The 21,170-nt window shown below is 35.0% G+C and overlaps 1 protein-coding gene across 15 annotated transcripts in view; it reads left to right on the top strand.

The window, feature by feature from the left end:
- Positions 1-21,170, top strand: part of DOP1A (DOP1 leucine zipper like protein A) — a 106,871-nt gene that overhangs the window by 51,151 nt on the left and 34,550 nt on the right. For 9 of the 15 annotated variants that reach the window (XR_012095082.1, XM_073022622.1, XM_073022618.1 and 6 more), the window contains 11 exons: positions 479-573; positions 5,905-6,004; positions 6,777-6,886; positions 7,713-7,821; positions 8,953-9,073; positions 9,882-10,001; positions 11,724-11,838; positions 12,517-12,750; positions 15,891-16,512; positions 17,130-17,404; positions 19,508-19,660. Coding sequence is in view for 14 of the 15 variants with exons in the window: in XM_073022622.1 (XP_072878723.1) it covers positions 479-573; positions 5,905-6,004; positions 6,777-6,886; positions 7,713-7,821; positions 8,953-9,073; positions 9,882-10,001; positions 11,724-11,838; positions 12,517-12,750; positions 15,891-16,512; positions 17,130-17,404; positions 19,508-19,660 (2,054 nt within the window). In the remaining variant the exon portion in view is untranslated. Of the gene's footprint in view, positions 1-474; positions 574-5,904; positions 6,005-6,776; positions 6,887-7,712; positions 7,822-8,952; positions 9,074-9,881; positions 10,002-11,723; positions 11,839-12,184; positions 12,215-12,516; positions 12,751-15,890; positions 16,513-17,129; positions 17,405-19,507; positions 19,661-21,170 lie in introns of all 15 variants that reach the window. The other 6 variants (XM_038002206.2, XM_038002205.2, XM_073022625.1 and 3 more) reach the window with 4 other exon arrangements.

Genomic DNA, 21,170 nt, shown 5'->3' with positions numbered 1-21,170 from the left:
TGTAAGTATTATATATTGTAACATTATTTACAATAGTGTTTAGAAATGTGTAAGTCCGCATGATTAGAAACTTAGTTAAATAAATTAGAGTTCATGTATGAAATAAAATTACTTTGGCCATTAAGAAATGAAGCTCTTTAATAATAAGGAAAGATCTCTAAAACATGTTAAATGAAAAAGGCAGGTTTGGAATATATGTATGGTGTTTTTCTTGTATTTGCAGGAAATATTCACTAGTAAAACTGTTGCCTACAAAACGGAAGTTGGATAGTTAGAAGTTGTGCTGTATAGTCTTATGTACTTCTTAATTTTTAAACCATCATGATATATTTACTATTCAAAATAATGTAAATATCTTTAATTATTGATTAGATCCTCAGAAGCATACTTTTGAGAAAATGAAGAGTTGTTACATTTTCATGGCAAAAAATTCTCAGCATAATAGACAATAGATTAAAGATGCTGTTATTTCAGGTAGAAGCAGTAAGTACTTCGGTGCAAGACTCAAGTGTACTTGTACAGAGAAGCACACTGGACCTCATACTCTTCTGTTTTCCTTTCCACATGAGTCAGGTAAAATATTAACGCTGATATTATTATAAGGCATTCTTGGAAAACTATAGATTGATAATGTGTAGTTATTTTTTTAAAGGCATGTGTGTTGAATTCTTGTATAAATGAGTAAGCGCGTAGAAAATAAGTTCCTTTTTAAGGAGTGGAATTTGTTGTGGAAAAAAAACCTAAAGATAAAAGCTTCACTTATTTGATAAGGATATGGTAATTGAAGTAGATTATTTCATACTTTTGAAAAAAGTTGTAACATATAAAAAGCAAGAGGTTCTCTATTGCTAACTCTGAGTAAGCCAAGACTGAGACCCAGGCCTTCTACCCAGCCATCATCTGTACTGATGTTATGTTATCTTGTTTTGGTGATTTTAATATGCATGCCAGATCCTTAGCAGAGTTGATTATAACTTAAGAGCCACATGTTTAGTCACTGTGATATTCTATAGTACTTTTATTACAAATAAGTGCAACTAACTTGACAAATCATAAACGAAGTTCATTCCTAGAACTTAATCAGTGCCCTCATTTTAAAAGAAATGATCTAAATTCCTTTGAGTTCTAAACCTTTATTTATTCCTAAAAAGGACTATTATTTGAGGTTTTCATAAGAGCTACGATGAATAGATAACTGTAGTGAATTTTCATTATGACTGGCCAATGTTTAATTCATTATTAACATTTTTCTTTTACTTTATTTAATTTGATATTGAAATATTAGTAACTAAATAATTCTACAGTTCATTGTCTATACTTTCACTAATTGGAACATAAACCACTCTGTTTCTATTTTGAGACTTTCACCCTTCAACCAAGGGACTTTTTTCTGCCCTCTGGCTTTTCACAAAAACAACTATTGAGTCATCTTAGCATAATCTAAATTCAGCGATGCTCTAATATAGGGGTGGCGAAACAGCCCAAAACTTAAGAAAGGTTTTTGTTTTTTTAAAGGCTTAGAAAACAAAGAAGAATATGGCAAAGCAATGTATGTTATCTGAAAGTCTAAAATATGTACTGTCTGGATCTTTATCCAAAAAATTTATTGACTTTCACTCTTGAACTTTTCCCGTTGCTTTCTTACCTTTCAGGCATTCAACATCATTAGTCCCTCAATTGACAGATGTCTCAACAAGATCTGAGTAATTAAGTCATAGTAGACTCAAGAGTAACTTAATTTGTAATCTTAACATATCAGTGTTTCCTAAGCTTTTCTCAGCCTGTACTTTCTTACTCTGCCTTCTCTGTAATCCTGTCAGCCAAAATGTTCTAGATTCTTACATTCTCTAATAGGTATTATGAAAACAATAGCTTCGTTGAATGTTTTTTAAAAGTATACACCCAATTCTAATAATCTTATAATTATAATACTTTTCTCCCCACTACTCTACCCAATTCTAATACAGTTCTCCCTCTAACTGTATCAAACTGAATAAGAATTATGATGTAGGTACCTTAGTGTTCCACTTTCCCTCTTTCTATGTCTTACATATAATAGAATACAATCCGAGTATGGATTTTATTATAATTGTGACTTAACAGTGCCTTCATTACCATATCCCAAAAGGATGATTGCTGTTGGGAACTTCAGCAGTGAGATGGACTGCTACACTTCTTTGTTTCCTGGAAAGCTCACCCAAATCTGTAGTACTTACACCTTTGAAATTATAATAGACTTTTTTTCATATTAGAAATAGATGGTGATATCAGTTGTAATCAAGAAGCAACTTCTTTTTTTAAATTTAGTTTTTAATGGACACAAATTGTATATATTTATCCTGTACAACATGATGTTTGACATATGTATACATTCTGGAATCTGTAAATTGAGCTAATTAACATTCATTACCTCACACACATTTTTACAGTGAGAACACTTAAAATGTACTCTGAGCAGTTTTTAAGAATACAATACATTGTGGCCAGGCGCGGTGGCTCACGCCTATAATCCCAGCACTTTGGGAGGCCGAGGTGGGTGGATCGTGAGGTCAGGAGATCAGACCATCCTGGCTAACACGGTGAAACCCCATCTCTACTAAATATACAAAAAAAATTAGCCAGGCGTGGTGGCTGGCGCCTGTAGTCCCAGCTACTTGGGATGCTGAGGCAGGAGAATGGCATGAACCTGGGAGGCAGAGCTTGCAGTGAGCCGAGAACGCCCCACTGCACTCCAGCCTGAGTGACAGAGCAAGACTCCGTCTCACAAAAAAAAAAAATATATATATATATATACACAATACATTGCTAACAACTATAGTTACCATGTTGTACCGTAGATCTTTTTGAACTTATTTTTGCCATCTGAAATTTTTTATCCTTTGACTAACATCTTCTACTTCCTGCTTTCTTAAGAAGAGTAGTTTTTCTCCCAAAATAAGATGGGGAGACATTTGTACTTTTAAAGATTTTGTGACAATATAATCTTCATATCTTATGTTGGATAGATCAGAAGTTCTCAAATGCTTTAGTTGTAGAACCCCATTACACTCTTTAAAGGTACTGAAGGTCCTCAAAAATCTTTTGCTTGTATTACGGTTAGCTTGTCTATTGTGATTTGTTCTTTTGGTTAAAGTATGTGAAGAAAATCTGATCTCACATTGATATGTAGTTGGAAAATCGAGGAGTATTTCAGTAGCATTTTCTGTTAAAATTACATATTCTTTGATATTATATGAAAACTTTGAAGCTATAGATTTTAAAAATTAGTTACAATATTGAGTCTTAAACTATATCAATGAACTTTTCATATTCTATTCCATTAAAATCCACTGGTCTATCTTGTACTTTCAGTGGATCTTTCAGTCATATGTGCTTTTGTAACATCATGATTGGATATTAAGGAAATACTGGCTTATTGAATTATGCAGATTTTCCAAATGTTTTCACATTTTATTATACAAGATTAATCATGTTTATTACTGTTGCCACTGATCTCATCAGTAAAGATTTTTAGATATTGGGAGAAACTTTTAATCTCAGTATTGAGAAGCTTTCAACCAATTCAAATCAAAACAATACAATTTCAGTCACATGCAGTGGCTCACACCTGTAATCCCAGCGCTTTGGGAGGCCTAGGCAAGCAGATCACTTGAGGTCAGGAGTTCAAGACCAGCCTGGCCAACATGGTGAAACCCCATGCTCTAATAAAAATACAAAAATTAGCTAGACATGGTGGCACATGCCTGTAACCCCAGCTACTTGGGAGGCTGAGGTAGGAGAATCGCTTGAACCTGGAAGGCAGAGGTTGCAGTGAGCCGAGATTGCGACACTGCACTCCTGCCTGGACTATAGAGCGAGACTCCATTTCAAAAAAAAAAAAAAAAAACCAAAAATACAGTTTCAGTCTAAATGCAAGTTTTCTATAATTCTGCTTTTCTCTTAGAAGCTCAACTTTTATTATTTGTCATGATTAATATTTTCCTTGCAATGACTGACAGGCTTTGAGAAAATGACTACAAAATGTCCAAGCCTGAATAATCATAGTTCGTATTAGAAATTCTTCAGGTAAAAATGGCATTCTTTGAAAAAACTGGCAGTTTAGCTCACAACTCAGTTATACGATTGCTTTTCCTTGAGACAACCATCATACTTCAGTATACATCAGAAGTACATTTAGTACTTTTGTTTTTTTTTGAGATGGAGTCTTGCTTTGTCACCCAGGCTGGAGTGCAATGACGCTATCTTAGCTCACTGCAACCTCCGCCTCCCAGGTTCGAGTGATTCTCCTGCCTTAGCCTCCTGAGTAGCTGGGACTACAGGTGCCAACCACCATACCCAGCTAATTTTTTATAATTTTAATAGAGATGAGGTGTCACCACATTAGCCAGGATGGTCTCGATCTCCTGACCTTGTGATCCACCTGCCTTGGCCTCCAAAAGTGCTGGGATTACAGGTATGAGTCACTGTGCCCGGCCACATCAGAAATACTTTAAGTGTATCTTTCACTCTATTATACAGAATATTAAAAGACATGCACTCAAGGGTTGATATTATTTTTTGATTTTACTACAAGTACATAGCAGTAAAAGTATAATGATTACAAGTATAGTGGGTGCTACTGCTATACTGCCTCTTTTCATGCTAAGGTGCCAGCAGTTTTATCCACTATTGCATGATCAGGGCATATGTCAACAGAACAAAAAGCCCTATAACATCTTAGTATTGTTATGAATATGCATAGTTTTGTTATGAATATGAATAGCTAGTTTTTACTTTATGGACCCCCTGAAAAAGTCTTAGAGATACCTAGGGGTCTTGAACCATACTTTCAGAATTGTACAGATCAATAGAAGACATTTGTGTTCAAAGGCGTGAACCTAATCTGTCAGTCGTTGGTGATCTGTGTTCTGTATCATCTCAGTTATTTCTCTAAGGTTCCTTTAAAACAAATGAGCTGGGTGAATCCTTTCTAATTCTATCAAGAAGCATGGTAATAAGACAAAGTTCACTGGTCTGTGATTAAGGAGAAGTGAGTTCTCCATCTAGCTGGGTCACTAACCAAGCATTTGAATTTGGCTAAGCACTTAGCCAAAACCTCAAGAACCTGTGAGGCTTAGGTTCTTTACTTATAGAGTGGTTGTTAAACTAGTCAGTTTCCACATCATTGTCTAATTCTCAGATTCCAAGATTCTATTGTAAAGCGATTATCTGGCAGTATTCTTAAAATTAATAGCAAGTTAGTTGCTTTTCTTCTGTTATGATTTTTATAAATTTACCTCTTTTAGCTAAAACCCAGATCTCCTTTAATCATTTTTTTAAACATTGAATTAAGGATATTGGGGAAAAAAGAAAAAAATTATTTCTCTTAAAAAGATGTGGAACAAAATGAGAGAAAAATTAAGATTAAAGCTGGATGATTGGTAGAAAAGGGTTTATTATGTTGTTTTCTGTATTTTTCAATATGTTTAAAATACTGCAAGATAAAAATTTTTAAAAAGAATAAATGACTGAGTGGATGAAGATGGTGACCTTCTAAGGAGTTTATAGCCAGTTGACAGCATTATAAATGTGAAAGACTAATGGCATGTGATTTTCTTGTGTCTGTTCCGTCTTGCTCCATTTTATTTGTTTTATGTCAGAATTTGCTTTTATTATATAAAGAACTTCAAACTGGAAGTTAAAATAATTAAGTTATAATTTCAGTTATGCAGCTAAATAGCCACGTTATCTAACTTTCTTCCTGTGTCCTAATCTGTAAAATGGAAGTAATAATTCCTGTGTTTGAAATAATACGTGAAAGTACTCCATACGCCCTAATGTTCTAAGCATATTTCAGGGCAAATTTAAAGAGGAAAAAAATATGTATTGTATATTGTTAAATACAACCATATTCCTAACTTTCAGGCCACTCGACCGGATATGATCAGGATCTTGTCAGCAGCCCTTCATGTAGTGCTAAGGAGGGATATGTCTCTGAATCGAAGACTTTATGCATGGCTTCTTGGTAGGTATTTGATGTCTACGGTCATAATTGGGGAAAAAATGGAGGGAGATTTGTCATGTATAAGTATTACCAAGTTGTATGTATTTCCTGAATTTAAAAACTAAAATTTCTTGTGTAAATGGACAATAAAAATATAAACAGTATTAGCTGTGTATTATATGAAGAAATTTCAGCAGCTTTATAGTTGAAGAGGCTATTTGAATTCATAAAGTCATGTTCCCTTGTCCTTAACAAGATGTTTTTCCCCTTACAAATTGAGGTGGTTGTACTATAAGTTAGTAGGCAAAGAAGGATGAGCTGATAATCAAAATGCTGGCATACTATCCAAAACTTTGAATTCATCAAAGGAATCAGGACTAGTACTATCGTCTTATACATCATACTAATGTCCCACTCAGGCAGTAATACATATGTACACTTTGGTTTTCCATGCTTTTTGTGTGTTTTGTCTGTCTTCACAACTCTTTACTGCCTAGAGTGAGGGGACATAATATAACTTATTGTGGATGTTCTGAGTATCCAGTTATTTCACTGTGAGTAAAATTGGCCAAAAAAAAAAAAAAGGATAATTCTGGAAGAATACTATGATACTTACGTATTGAATTGGTTTCCCTTTATTAAACTATCTAAAATGATCTCTCTTGCTGACATTGAATGGGCTGCTAATTGGTAAGTGTTTAGTGCTGTTTTGAGATTTTGCTGTTTTGGTATTTAGTGAACAACAGTTTTGAGAATTCCATTTTAAGTAATTTTGTGATTTGTTTCTGTGGAGGTTTTGATAACAACGGTGCTATCATAGGACCCAGAAGCACAAGACATAGTAATCCCGAAGAACATGCCACTTACTATTTCACTACCTTTTCAAAAGAATTATTGGTCCAGGTAATGAATACTTTCATTATTCTTTGGTCTCTTACTGACCACTACAGGTACTGAAAAAGTATAAGACAAGCTCTTGCCTTAATTGAATTCACAGTTGAAGGGATGGAGACAAGACCTACAAACTTCCCCAGAATTTTTATAACAAGCAAATGCCTGTAAAATAATAATCATATGTTAGACTACCACATAAGACAAAACACTTTTTTTCTCTTACTTTGTTGTTTTCATTGCTTTAGTAAAACATAGTTGCAGCTTCTCACCTTCTGCTCAATGAAAGTTGGAGCTTTTCCAAAAATGAGTCAGGACCTGTGCTATTTCCTGTGAAGCTCTGGAGAAGTTTATTTCATATTATTTTTAATTCAATTATGTTTATTTAAGATATTTGAAATAAACAGAAAAAAAAAATGGTATCTGAAGCATTTTTAAAAGAGTGAGGTTATAAGAATATCGTTGTTAAGTCACTAACGGGAAAATAATTGTGTAATAGCAGAAACTGCCATGATAATGTGGCATAGTTCTGAGAAGGATGATCTTAAATAGAAATTCATCTGTAGGGAAAACACTCACCTCATGAATATATTTTTCTAAATTTTCTTTGATATTCCACTATGTCTAAAGAAAATTTAGACACTTTTTTCCTCAAGATAGATAAATATATTTTTTTCCTAGCAGAGTAAGAAGGCCAGGGTTGGTGAAAGGGCTTCAGAAAAGCAATAGTGGGTATAAATCTCCATTATATATGGTTACATTTAAAAGTACTTATTCTTAAGGAAAAAATCTTTGAATATGTTTACTTAAATCACCAGTGTACTTTCTTTTTTTAAAGGCAATGGTGGGAATCTTACAAGTGAATGGATTTGGAGAAGAGAACACTCTAATGCAGGATCTAAAGCCTTTTCGCATTTTAATCAGTTTACTGGACAAACCTGAGCTAGGTAATATATACCGTCCTAGGGCATAAGGTCATGTGTGGTACTTTTGTGTGAATAAGAAAATAAAAAGAGTCATCAGGGAAATTGTTATATTTTGAGGTGGCCTTTAAATATAAGTTCTCAATTTCTGAAAGTTCACTCTACAAAGTTAAGATACAGGTATTCATCCAGCTGATACGTTATTATGTATCTGTCCTGTGGTATGTATGTAGCAGAAGAATCACTTTAAAGATGCTATCTAAGCTTCTCTTAATCCTGATTATATTATTGAAATTAAAACATTTATCCATCATGACCAATTTATAGTTCACAGAATCCAAGGACTTGATGAAAAATATTTGAGTTATATCCCTCAACTTTCTTCTCCATATTCCCTTTATTTTGCATGTTTTCTCTTTATTCATTGTATATTTCCTATATATTATGGCACTTGAGACAGAAATTAGGAAAAAACATAAATATTTGCAACAATAAAATGAAATCATAAAGTATGTAATATCTTCAAGTTATATACAGATGTTTTAGCAGGTGTCCTCTCACCATTTCTTAAAAATGAAAACTTTAAAATATAAGAATAACTTGAATTATATAAATGGTCTTGAGAGGTTTTTTTAGCTGTTATAACAGCTGAAGCTCAGGAATTTTTTAAGGAGATGATATCTGTAATAGCAAGAAAATTTAGCCTTATGCATTTTAGTATTTAAATTAATAACAGTAATTACAAGTAGCATTTGTTTAATACTTATTATATTCTAGAAACTATGCTAGCAATCTTACAAATATTTTTTCTAACCCTTAACAGTCCTGTAAATTTCAGTATTATCCTCATTCTAGATGAGGAAACTGAAGCTCAAAGAAGTTAAATAACTTGTCTAATGTAACAGAACTATTAAGTGGCAAAACCAGTTTCTCTGATTCTGTAATTTCTATTGTGTCAATCTGCACTTTAAATATTTGTTCAGTTATGTAATATCTTACATTACCTTCTCAAAGAAATGTGAATTTAGCTTAGCTTCTGAAGAAATATTATTTTAAAAATACTTATTTTTAAAACATCGTTTAATTGGGCCAATTTTCAGATAAGCATGATTTGCTCATGCTGATTACTGTCTTTAATTTGAATATTAATTTTAGGACCTGTAATTCTAGAAGATGTCCTGATTGAAGTGTTTAGAACATTATATTCTCAATGCAAAGCAGAGTTGGATCTTCAAACAGAACCACCCTTCAGCAAGGATCATGCTCAGTTAAGCAGGTAGATTATCAAAAAATTAAATTTGACATGAAGACATAATATGTATTCACCTAATATAAACTTGAAGTGTAATAACTTGGGATCCTACTCTATAAAGTTTGTGTTCTAATAAGTAAAGCTGATTTAATACTAGTAAAGCTGATTTAATACTGACATACTAGTTGTATTGACAGTACCTCACTATATAAAGACAGTTGTTTTAATTGTTACAAAAGACAAGAGGAGAAAATAGCTAATCAGCTAAAGGGTTGCCACTTGAAATAACAAAGTTATTTTTCCCCGATGCAATTTCAGTAATAATGGCTATTAACAGCACTAGTTGGTTTTGTTGTTGTTTTTCAAACTAAGAATAATAATTTGATTGAAACTGGTCAAAATAAACTTTTCTTAAGAAAATCCTGAATAGCACAGGGAAGCAGACAAAATTCTTCACAATCAAGGCTGTGAAAATCAAATCACTACTCAGTTTGTATGTGCCAAGGGAAATAAAAGAATTTTGCCAAATTTACAGTCTTACACACTAAATAGTTCAAAAAGAAATTCTTGTTCTTTTGTCTTTTATTATGCAGAAACTATGAAAGTCTAATTTCTGATCTTGATATTTGAGTGACAAAAATTCAAATTTGGAAAAATAACTGCACATAAAATAATAGAGTGGCAGTAGATAAAAATTATTTGTTGCAATCTTCTTACTAGCACATTTTCTAGCAACTACCTAGGAATGTGTACTGGCATTGCACTCAAATTTAAATTTGAAAAAATAAATGTTAATATTTTTTAGTTTTTGTTTTCTTTTCTCTTTTTTCAGTAAATTAAGAGAAAATAAGAAAACAGCAGAGTTGATTAAAACTGCTAACCTTCTGTTTAATTCCTTCGAACCTTATTATATGTGGGATTATGTTGCACGTTGGTTTGAAGAATGTTGTAGGTACGTTAAACTTTCATTCGTTTTAATTTAGTAACATCCAAAGCTAACCTTTGGGTTTTTTTAAGTTATTAAATTTAATGAATGTTCTTTTATACATTCTATTACTAATAATAACTGTTAGTTATTATTCATAATCTGACTCTACCTTGTCACATAGGATATAAAATCATTGATCATATTCTCTTAGAATTGGAAGGGAGTTTAGAGATCAGTTATTCATACACCAGAGTAGATGAAAAGTTTTCCCTCTTCAGTCTATAGTAATGTAGTTTTTCATTGTTGTAGAAAAGACAGCAAATTTTGGGCTGCTGCCTCAGCACACTTTTCCAAAAGGATTTCCATTTTGATTAACAAAAAACTTTTTGGCCTGACTTGTGTTTTTAGAAGCCATTAGAACTAATCCATACTGTCACTGGGCAGTGATAAAAGCCTTCTACCCCTTAGGAAATAAAGCAAAAAATATGGTCTGAAAACCCTTGGCTACTAGTGAATCTCAGTGGAATCTCTGGCTTCTAGACCAGATCCTCTCAACCAGATTAACCACTCAAGGCCCAGGAGCATGTAGTCAAAATGTAGTTTTATATGATCTGGGCATTAGAAGTCTTTTAATAAAAAACGTTAATTGTTGCTCCTATACATTAATCTCTTTAATGGTTTAGAAAGTTCTTGACTTATTCAGCAGAGGTTGAGCACCCAGTTAAAAAGCATCATGCTAGGCAGATAGACAGTCCCTGTCTTCAAAGATCTTGTAGTGGGAACAAATAAGACATGCATGTATATATTCCTAGTATTAAAAAATACAAATGTCTTAATAGATTAAAATGTAGGAATTGTATCTTTTTGTCACCTGACCCTACCCTGGGTTTTTACCTTCTACATTCACAAATGCACACATCCACACTTCTTCAGCCAACCTGGACTATTCTCTGAAAGTTAGCAGCATGTTAACTTTCATGCTGCTGAGGCCTCACTTGTGCTATTCTTTCTAAAGTACTCTTTCCCCTTGCCCATGTGCTAAAATCCTATGTAGAGGTTACCCACCTTTCCTTCCTTCCCTCAAATCTCCCATCAGAATCGATGCTGCCAACACTGTCACATTGTTGCATTTATTTGTCTACATGCTTATATTCTTGTTGGTCAGGGACTATATTATATTCTTACTTTGTGTCTTCAGAGTGGAGGGCAATGTATGGTCATATAGGATTTCTGTGATTTAATGTGAATGTTTGTTGGAGGAATGATCTCTGCTACTTGGATCAGAAGAGGCTTCCTGGAGGAGGTAACATTTGATCTCAGACTTTGAAGGACAGATGCATTCTGATCATGGGAAAAATGAGACTGGGGAGGGCAGCAGTACAGAATGACAAATGAGCCTATTTTAAGACCCAAGGTTAGAAATCAAGTAGCAATTACTCAGTGTTAACTAGGAGGTGTTATCTGTACAGGAAGCAATGGGAAATAAGTCCGAGAGAGTGAGATCCATTCAGAACACTTCGAAGTGCAGGATAGGAGTTGTAGGGAGAGGTTCAGCCTAGGAATCTTGCTTTGGAAATTTTCCACGAAGAGGTACAGTGTCCTGGGGGAAATAGAATTTGTCATCACAGAAACATGACTGTGTGTGACCCAGTATTGACTTGGCCTTCATTAGAAGGATGATGATGCTGTCACAGGTATTCACATCACTTGACAGTATACTTGATAAAGTAAATTTCGTCCTTTTAGGAGGACACTGCATGCCAGACTTCAGATTGGACCTGGAGATAGTAATGACTCATCTGAATTACAGCTGACCAATTTCTGCTTACTGGTGGATTTTTTATTGGACATAGTTTCTTTGGTAAGACCACCTTGGTAAGAAAATATCAAGGACATCTAATAACACAGTTCAAATATTTCATGTTGTAGGCAAGCCTTCAGATACATTTCATCTTTAAAATTAAATTGATTTTTTCCTCTTTGGTAAGCTTTTTTTCATAAAATCTTTCAAGTGTTTTCTCCTTTGACATATACATATAAAAAATACATGAGGTAAACTTCATAATTGCATGTTATAAAATCTTAACTGTTTAGTGTATAGTGGTCTAATGCTGCATTTATGTTAATATTATTTCTATTAAATGAAGACTTGGAAATCTTTTCCCTTCTGTTTTCTCTCCTCACTTCTTTGCTTTCTCATTTTGAAGCCTACTAGAAGTATGAGGGTGCTGTGTCAGGTATGACATTCAGCCTGTTTTGTTTTTAAATAATTCTGTTTACTTTTGTTACATTATAATTTTAGTAATGTAGCAGATAAAACTGGGGTTATTTTATAATACATGCTTTGAAGTATTTAAATTGAGAATTTGGGAATAGAAATTTTATAAGGCATCAGTAATAAAATACACAGTGTTAACAGCATGATGCATATAAAACATTACAGATGAGTAAAATTATTGCCTATTTATATATAGATTAAAAAATGTAACTTTTGGGTTCCACATTGTTTAAACTTTTTTCGTTTCACTTCTGTTTTCAGGAGACTTACATTGAAATCCAGACAGAACACTTGCCCCAGTTGCTGCTCAGAATGATTTCTGCCTTGACAAGCCATCTCCAGACATTGCATTTGTCTGAACTCACATATTCTCTCAGACTTTGCTCAAAGATCCTTAGCAAGGTTCAGCCTCCACTGTTATCTGCTAGCACTGGAGGTGTTTTGCAGTTTCCAAGTGGGCAGAACAATTCAGTCAAAGAATGGGAAGACAAAAAGGTAATTTTAACTATTATTTTTGGTATTAGACCATTTACATTTCTTCAAAGCAGAAGTTACTTAGTAAAATCACTTATACGTAAGCATTTAAATAATAGTCTTTCCTAGATCCAAATGCAATGTTAGTAGGCTTTTGTAGGCTTTTGGTTATAGGGCAGTTTAATTATCTATATCAGTACTTTTCCAGTAGAAGTTATCATGTGAATGGCATATGTAATTCAAAATTTTCTAGTACCCACATTGAAGTAAAATGCAGGTAAAGTTAATTTTAATTCTAGTTTATTCAGACAATTGTAGCCAATATATTATCATTTCAATGTAATCTATATAAAAGTGATGTCATATAAATAAGTGAGGTAGCTTACATTCTTTTTTGTGCTGTCTTCAAGATCTAGTGTGCATTTTACACTTACAGCGCATCTTTGTGCTGATTGGTTTGTGAGTACACAAAAGAGGCTAAAACAAAGGCACCACTCAAAGGTGAGCACAACAGTATAAATAACCAATTAGGGAAGGGTAGGTATATGTAAAATAGGTGAAGAGTGGGGATCAATCAGAGGAAAGCATGCCAAATGGGAAGAGAGGGTCTCAATCTGGTCTGTGAATTTATGCAGGACTTGTAGCTAGGCTTTAAACTGTCCTTGGCTTGAATGTGGGGTTTCACCGGGGACCCGTCGCTGGCTGCCTAGGATTTGTCTGTCTCCTGCTGCTATCACTGTGCTAGTTGCTGGCGATCCAGTGGTGAGCTAGACATAGTCTCTCCCCTTCTCTGTCCTTTCTTTCTAATTGGGAGAAATATTATACAAGTAAGTGCACATTTAATTACAGTTGTGATAAATGTACAAAGGAAAATAATCAAGTGGTAGGAATATGGAAAATGGGGTGACCTGACCTATGCTGGGGCCAAAGAATGCTTTCTTGAGGAAGGTGTGTTTGAGTGAAGCCCTAGAGGAACTGGTGTGGTGAGGGAGGTAAAAAGAGAGCACCTGACAGAGGAAGAAGTATAACAGCCCAATGAGTTCACCTTGCCTGCTGCCTAGACAGCCAATTTATCAAGACAGAGGAATTGCAATGGAGAAACAGTAATTTATGCACAGCCGGCTATGTAGGAGACTGAAGTTATTATTGCCCAAATCAGTCTACCCGAAAACTTGAGGATCATAGTCTTTAAGGATAATTTGGTGGGTAGGGGGCCAGTGAATTGGGAGTGCTGATTAGTTGGCTTGGGGATGAAATCATAGGGAGTAGAAGCTTTTTTTATGTTGAATCAGTTCCTGGGTGGGGGCCACAGAACTGGTTGGCAGGTGCAGGTGAGGCCATTCAGTTGTTAGAAATGCAAAAACCTGAAAAGACATCAAAAGGCTGATCTTAGGTTCACATAGTGATGTTACCTACAAGAGTAATTGGGGAAGTTGAAAATCTTATGACCTCTGGAATAATGGCTGGTAATATTTAGAATTCCAGCTCCTCTCATTCTAACCTGGTAGCTGGTGGCCTTTCATTTGTTTTACAAGAACAGTTTAGCTTTAAACTACAAACTAAACTCCTTCCCAAGGCTAGTTCAGCCTATACCCAGGAATGAACAAGGACAGTTGAGAGGACAGAAGCAAGATGAGGTCAATTAGGTTTGATATCGTTCACTGTCATAATTTTCTCAGCTATGATTTTGCAAAGGCTCTTAGGCAGAGACAAGCACCAAGCAGACAAGAGATGCAGCTGTAAGACAGGCAGAGGCCAGGTCTTAGAGGGCCTTGAGCTGTTCTAGGGCTTTTGTTGTTTAGGAGCACCAGGAAGGCCCTGAAGGGGAAAAGGCAAATAGCATAATTACGTTTGTGTATTAGAAAAGTTACTCTGGCTGCAGTGTGAAATGTAGATGAGAAACACAAACAGATGTGGGAAGACCTATAGTAGCGCAGGTGAGAGGTGATGATAACTTGTGCCAACAAGATACGAGGAGTAAAGATAGAAATGGATGGATTAGCAATATATTTAGGAGGAAAAATAGACTTAGTAATAGATTGATAAGGGTAATGATCGCTAACCATGAGTGTTTACTAGGTGCTAGGCATTTTGCCATGTGCTTTATATATACCGTTATGTAATCCTCATAGCAATTGTAAAATGTAGGAATTACTGTCCCTCAATTATACACATTAGGAAACGGTGGTTTGGAGAAGTTAAATAACTTGCCAGGTATCACATAACTAGTGAATGGCAGAGCCCTAGTTGACTCAAGGCCTGCAACCTTAATGCCTCTACTGATATGAAAGTGGGGAGGGGAGGAGGGGTGAAGAAGGTACAAAGAATGATCCCTAGGTTTCTGTCTTCCTGACTCAAGGAAGAGTGTCATTCACTGAGGCAAGGAACATTAGGTGAAGCCCAGCTTTGGGCAACAGAGCATTTAGTTCATGATGCTATTATATTCTGACTCAGTCACCCAAGGAATTCTTACATATAACTTTTACTTAATTAAGCCAGAAAATATCCTCGATATTTATACTTACTCTATCCTATTGTAGGGAGTAAAAGGCTAATACACTCCAGTTCTACTCCAGGAACCGGTTCATTTGTTTGTTTATTGTAATTTAATTGTCTCTCATCTTCCCCTCTAAATTATAAAATATTCCTTTTATTTCTACTACCTAATACAGTGTTTGGCACCATGATAGGAATTTGATAACTATTCACTGAAAGACAAATATTTAATTAGCACTTTACACATATCAATAAAAATTTCACATTCAAGTGGCCCTGAACAGATGAGCTATTAGATTTTATTTGTAGTTATTAAAATGTCATTTTTTAACCTTACATATCTCATTCTTGGCATTTTTTAGACATTAGGAAAGTGATTTCATGAATTAGGTGAAATAACCATTTGAAAACAAGGATATAGATCCTAGAGACTTCTATATATGTATTTTTGTCCTCAAGAATCGAACCTTATGTATGCTGTGTATGTAGTGCATAATAAATACTTGGAGAATGAATAAATCGGTGTAGGGGCTGCTGTAAGAGTCAACAGAATGGGTAGATTAAATTGTGAATAGTCTAAAACATCTCTCAAAAGTGGTCATTTCTAACTCCTAATATGTACACTTTGCTACTCAGCCTTTTGCTTTCTTAAAAATCTCTAACAGATATCATCAGTTTCTCATGAAAATCCTACTGAAGTGTTTGAAGATGGAGAAAATCCACCAAGTAGTCGATCATCAGAGAGTGGATTCACTGAGTTTATACAATATCAAGCAGACCGAACTGATGATATTGACAGAGAACTGAGTGAGGGGCAGGGGGCAGCTACCATCCCAATTGGTAGCACATCCTCTGAAACAGAAACAGCATCCACTGTGGGATCTGAAGAAACCATCATCCAGACCCCTTCCGTAGTCACTCAGGGGACAGCAACCCGAAGTGGGAAGACAGCCCAAAAGACTGCAATGCAGTGCTGCTTGGAGTATGTCCAACAGTTTCTTACCAGACTTATCAACCTCTACATCATTCAGAATAACTCTCTTTCTCAGGCTTTGACTACAGAACATCAGGGGGATCTTGGTCGAGAACAAGGAGAGACTTCAAAATGGGACAGAAATTCACAAGGAGATGTAAAAGAGAGAAGCATAAGTAAACAAAAAACTTCTAAAGAATACCTTTCTGCCTTCCTTGCTGCCTGTCAGCTCTTCCTAGAGTGCTCAAGTTTTCCAGTTTACATCGCTGAGGGGAACCATACATCAGAGTTACGTTCTGAAAAACTGGAGACTGGTAAGGTCATCTCAGTTTTGCTTATATTTCAGTATTTTCTGTAGTATGTTTTTTCTTTTTAAAAGAGGCATTCATTAAAACGGATTTTTTTAGCCAGTTACTTTTTTTTAATGTTTTAATTTGCAAGTTTTTTTTTAATGGAATACTGTCACTATGGGGAGATTGATATATTGCAAGATTTTGTGATTTTGATGTTGTTCACAGTTTGCTTGCGGGTAAGTTGGAGCTGAAATGGAAATCTCTGGAGAAAAGTAGTGTAGCAGTAGATCTGCTGGTTTTCTTTGTTATGACCAGTAACATGTTTACTTTTATTTTGATTTTTATATATACACACACAGTGCAGTGAATACTACATAATGCTTATTGATCAATATACTGTTTTTTGGGACGGGATAATAGATTGTATGACTTGGCATAAGAAAAATATATATTGAAGAAAAGTATAATAAATTATTGTTGCTACTTTATTAAAGCTCTAGACTAGGTGAGAAACCATGGTTTTGTTAACAGATCAAGGCCTTAAAAGTATTTAGTGGCTTTATTTTTTGAAATTAACTTAGAGTGTGTGTGAAATGTTTAGTATAATGAACTCTGATTGCTACCATCTTTTGTTTCAGACTGTGAGCATGTGCAGCCTCCACAGTGGCTCCAGACTCTGATGAATGCTTGCAGCCAAGCAAGTGATTTCAGTGTTCAGAGTGTTGCTATTTCACTAGTCATGGACCTGGTGGGACTGACACAGTCTGTGGCCATGGTCACTGGGGAAAACATCAACAGTGTAGAGCCTGCACAACCCTTAAGTCCAAACCAGGGAAGAGTAGCTGTGGTTATTAGACCTCCCCTCACTCAGGGCAATCTGAGGTACATAGCTGAGAAGACTGAATTTTTCAAGGTAAATTCTAAGAAATGCATACATGACGATGATCATTACAGCCATGTATGATACTTGACCTAGTTTGCTTTAAGGATTATTTTTTAAATGATAATAAAGCTTCATTAAACACCTCTTAATATGTCTTGCCATATAGAAAATGATGCCACAGCTGATAGACATACTGCTCTCCCCATCTTATTCCCAATTTTGTGAGCGGGGAGAAAAATAAGAATAAAGGAGTAGGAATATTAGGATAAAGAGAAGTATTAGGGCACTGAAGCCATGTAGGAAATAATTTCAGCTAAAAAGAGGAAAACAGTAGAACTTACTTTCAGATTAAGTGGTTGTGACACTTTTGCTTTTTTTTTTTTTTTTTTTTTTTTGAGACAGTCTTGCTCTGTCGGCCAGGCTGGAGTGCAGTGGCACGATCTTGGCTCACTGCAACTTCTGCCTCCTGGGCTCAAGCAATTCTCCTGCCTCAGCCTCCCTAGTAGCTGGGATTACAGGCGTGTGCCACCATGCCCAGCTAATTTTTGTGTTTTTAGTAGAAACGGGATTTCACCATGTCGGCCAGGCTGGTCTCAAACTCCTGACCTCAGTAATCCGCCTGCCTCAGCCTCCCAAAGTGCTGGGATTACAGGCGTGAGCAGCACTTTTGCTTTTCATACAGTAAAACCTTAGCACTCTAAAACTCTCATGAAAAGTTTTTCTGACTCATCATATTGTCTCATTATCATCTGTGGTGTATAAAGTCACTCAGAAAAAAATTCAGAAAACTCAGTCTTTGATTTCTACCCCAATGGTATAAATATTATCCTCTATATCGAACATCAAGTAGATTTGGATTGTATACATCTTAAGCAGGTAGATTCTTTGTACTGTACATTAAAAAAAAGTTTTAAAATGTGATTTCAAGTCATTGTGCCCCTTCAGATATTTCCTCCTGCTAGATTAGAGTTGGATTTTATAATATTGTGGTAGTGAATCCTGAAGATTATTGCATTATTATTATTACTAATTGCATTTTTTTTTTTTTGAGGCGGAGTCTCGCTCTGTCGCCCAGGCTGGAGTGCAGTGGCCGGATCTCAGCTCACTGCAAGCTCCGCCTCCCGGGTTTACGCCATTCTCCTGCCTCGGCCTCCCAAGTAGCTGGGACTACAGGCGCCCGCCACCTCGCCTGGCTACAAAAATTTTTTGTATTTTTTAGTAGAGACGGGGTTTCACCATGTTAGCCAGGATGGTCTTGATCTCCTGACCTCGTGATCTGCCCGTCTCGGCCTCCCAAAGTGCTGGGATTACAGGCTTGAGCCACCACGCCGGGCCACTAATTGCATTATTATTAATGCTGTTACAGATCAAGTGCTACGTTAACATATGGAGCTCTGAAATACCTATTATCTATTTTATAGATTTTAAGTAGTTTGGATATTTCAACTATGAATTACTTTTCACTCTGTAATATACAACCATGAATATTAAAGTGCATTCAATGTCGGATTTGTATCTTATTAAGGATAGTTTATTCTAGCATCACTTTACTAACACTGCTAAATAATGAAATGGGGTCTTACCTGGGCCTTGCAGAAAACATTCACATGTCTGATTTTTTTTTGAGATACAGTCTCGCTCTGTTGTGCAATCTCTGCTAACTGCAACTTGCACCCTTCGAGTTCAATTAATTCTCCTGTCTCAGCCTCCCGAGTAGCTGGGATTACAGGTGCATGCCACCACGCCCGGCTAACTTTTTGTATTTTTAGTAGAGACAAGATTTCGCCGTGTTGCCCAGGCTGGTCTCAAACTCATGACCTCAGGTGATCCTCCTGCTTTGGCCTCCCAAGATGCTGGGATTACAGGCATGAGCCACCATGTCCAGACAACATGCCTGATGTCTAAAAACAAATATCATTACAGGACTATCATAAAAGGTTCCAAGGGCTTGGGTGATCAGAAAGTAGGTACATGGAAGACTGCACTTAGTAACCTCATCCCCATAGAATAGAATATTAAAAACCTTTCAGATCTGACAGAGAGCAGACATTCATTTATACCTAATAAGAAATATTTGTTAAATAAATTTTCATGTATGGTATTGTGACTGTCACTTTTACATCTTTTTTATAGCATGTAGCTTTAACATTGTGGGACCAGTTGGGAGATGGGACACCTCAGCATCACCAGAAGAGTGTGGAACTATTTTATCAATTACATAACTTAGTTCCTTCTTCTAGCATCTGTGAGGATGTTATAAGTCAGCAGTTAACCCATAAAGATAAGGTAAATCCTCTTCTTATCTTGTGCACACCGCCTCCCCCCCCCGCCACACACACACACACACACACACACACACACACATTATACTAAAAAGTAAGTTAAGAAAACTTTAGGGAAATTATTGCAGTTAACATAGGAGTAAGAGAAAATAGCTTTGTTCACAGTGATCTTAATATCTTTAAATGTATTCAACTCTTTCTAGAGGAAAGTTGTTTACAAAAGCATCAGTAATATGAAAAGTAAAACAAAAATCAAATGCTGGATTTATTTATTTGTTCAGGACACAGTTATGGGAAATGATGTTTTGTATTGGTGGTCTCAGTTCTTGGGTCATTTAAAGAGGAACCAGTAGCCTCAGTTATGGAACTTATGGATTTATTAACTAATACATATGAAATGAAATAATGTATAAATTATATTCATAAGCTATAGAATACTAATATGTGAGATTATATTATTTGCATTATTATACTACATATCCAAAATAAGAATTTTGTATTCTAATATATATGAAGTGTGATATATAATTCAGTTAGCCTGAGAAGAAGCTGGAATAATCATTTTGACTAACCTCATCAGGGTACTTTAAGATGTTTGTGGTCTTCCTGTGCTGCTCTGTAATATAAATAGAAGATTTGATTGAAGACCTTTTAGAAGTATATTGTCCTATTTTTAAAAAACTCAAAATGCTAGTGTGTTTGAGTGGGTCATATTCAAAAAAGGAATTGTGTTAAATAAACATTTGGCAGAGGAGAAAGTGGTATGTGAAGGAGTAAATGAAAGGAATGAAAAGTTTATTCCAAGAAAAATGTTAAAAATCTATTTCTGCTATGACACATTTTTTTTCAAAATTATTCAGAAATAATAGGGAAGCACTCTATTCTAACAATTTAAGTTTTACATTAAATATAAATCTAGGACAAATTATATGCCTATTTTCACTTGGGTAGCATTTCATTTTTAAAGAAATACTCCCAAGTTCTAAATAAAGATATACATCCATGAAAAAAATTAAAATATATTTTACTACTTAATTTTTACATTTCTGTTGGTTGATACAAATGCAGGCTTCGTAAGAAAAGCCTGTATTAAGCTCACAGAAAAAACAAGCATGCCTCCCAACTATCACAAGCAATTTAGGAAGTTGCAGTCTGGTTTCTTGGGGCTTTTGCTTAAAGGATCCATAAATGCTAAAGAAAGACTTCAAAAGTTTTGATAATGTGAGACAATTTCTACTTGATTTATATTAATACATATTTATTATCTAATACAAAGTGTGCTTGCTGTTCTAAATAATTTATTTTTACATTGTTTTACCCATTATTAATCTTTTTCCAAATAATCTCAAAAGTAGTTTGATATTTTTATTGTAGAAATAATTTTTAAGTGTTTAAATTTTTGAGTCAAACCAGCTTATAAGTGATGAAAAACTCATTTGGGATTAATGTATCATTTCTGGGACAAAAAATATATAGTGCAATGAAATCAATTTTGACAACTAAATGTTTATATT

This window comes from Chlorocebus sabaeus, chromosome 13 (assembly GCF_047675955.1).
Source record: "Chlorocebus sabaeus isolate Y175 chromosome 13, mChlSab1.0.hap1, whole genome shotgun sequence".
Taxonomy (NCBI): domain Eukaryota; kingdom Metazoa; phylum Chordata; class Mammalia; order Primates; family Cercopithecidae; genus Chlorocebus; species Chlorocebus sabaeus.
The sequence above is the reverse complement of the archived record's forward strand: the minus strand, read 5'-3'. Positions and strand labels throughout refer to the sequence as shown.